The sequence below is a fragment of the Cystoisospora suis genome (assembly GCF_002600585.1).
Source record: "Cystoisospora suis strain Wien I chromosome Unknown contig_1969, whole genome shotgun sequence".
NCBI classification, from domain to species: Eukaryota; Apicomplexa; class Conoidasida; order Eucoccidiorida; family Sarcocystidae; genus Cystoisospora; species Cystoisospora suis.
In genome coordinates, this window is record NW_027154768.1 from 32,224 (window position 1) to 32,859 (window position 636).

The 636-nt window shown below is 55.7% G+C and overlaps 1 protein-coding gene across 1 annotated transcript in view; it reads left to right on the forward strand.

The window, feature by feature from the left end:
- Positions 1–617, forward strand: part of CSUI_004281 (at hook motif-containing) — a 19,287-nt gene extending 18,670 nt beyond the window's left edge. The window contains exon 10 of the mRNA XM_068064474.1: positions 1–617. This exon is cut by the window's left edge and continues 1,052 nt beyond it. Coding sequence (XP_067923553.1) covers positions 1–178 — 178 coding nt within the window. The 3' untranslated portion in view covers positions 179–617.
- The last annotated feature ends 19 nt before the right edge of the window (positions 618–636 follow it).

The following is a 636-nucleotide window of genomic DNA, read 5'->3' on the forward strand; positions in this document are numbered from 1 at the left end:
GGACAAGGAGGAGGCAATTAAACAACAGTTGGCAATGTGGGCCAGGGAGGAGGAAGCGGAGCTGCTTCAGTGGCGTGAGGTTCTCGTAGAGTTAGTAAACATGCGGCCTGGAACTCCGAAAGATCCTCACTATGCCCGGATCGGAGCGTTCCTGGCTGATGGAGATGTAACGTGTTGATAGCTGCTTGCCCGCGCCGGAGGTTCCATTCGACTCAGAGTTGCACTCGGGCTGGTTCGTTTGGTAGGAAGCGTAGCCGCGAACGCGTAGCTCCAGCACTCGGCGGGCTTAGATAGGACCCATGAGTTTCGGCGTATCTTGCTGAACTAAAACAACGAACAGAGTATCTGTAGCACGCTACGTCTTTCCTAAGGTTAGCAACGGTAAGGTTCCGCGCTTTCGGCTGAAGACCCGGAGAGAACTTGTTCCTCCTGAGAACTGGGATGTATGGGCTGCTTGGAGCGGCAACCACGTTTAGCGGCGCGGAGCCAGACAACTGTCTTTTGTGATCGGTGACTTCGGGTCTTCTTCTGGACCCTTTTTTTATGGCTCCACGCGCCCCATGGTTGCCGAAGTTCAAGCAGTTCTACACCACTTGGGACCTGCAGGAGCAGGGAGAAATCTGCGGGCCGGCGGGG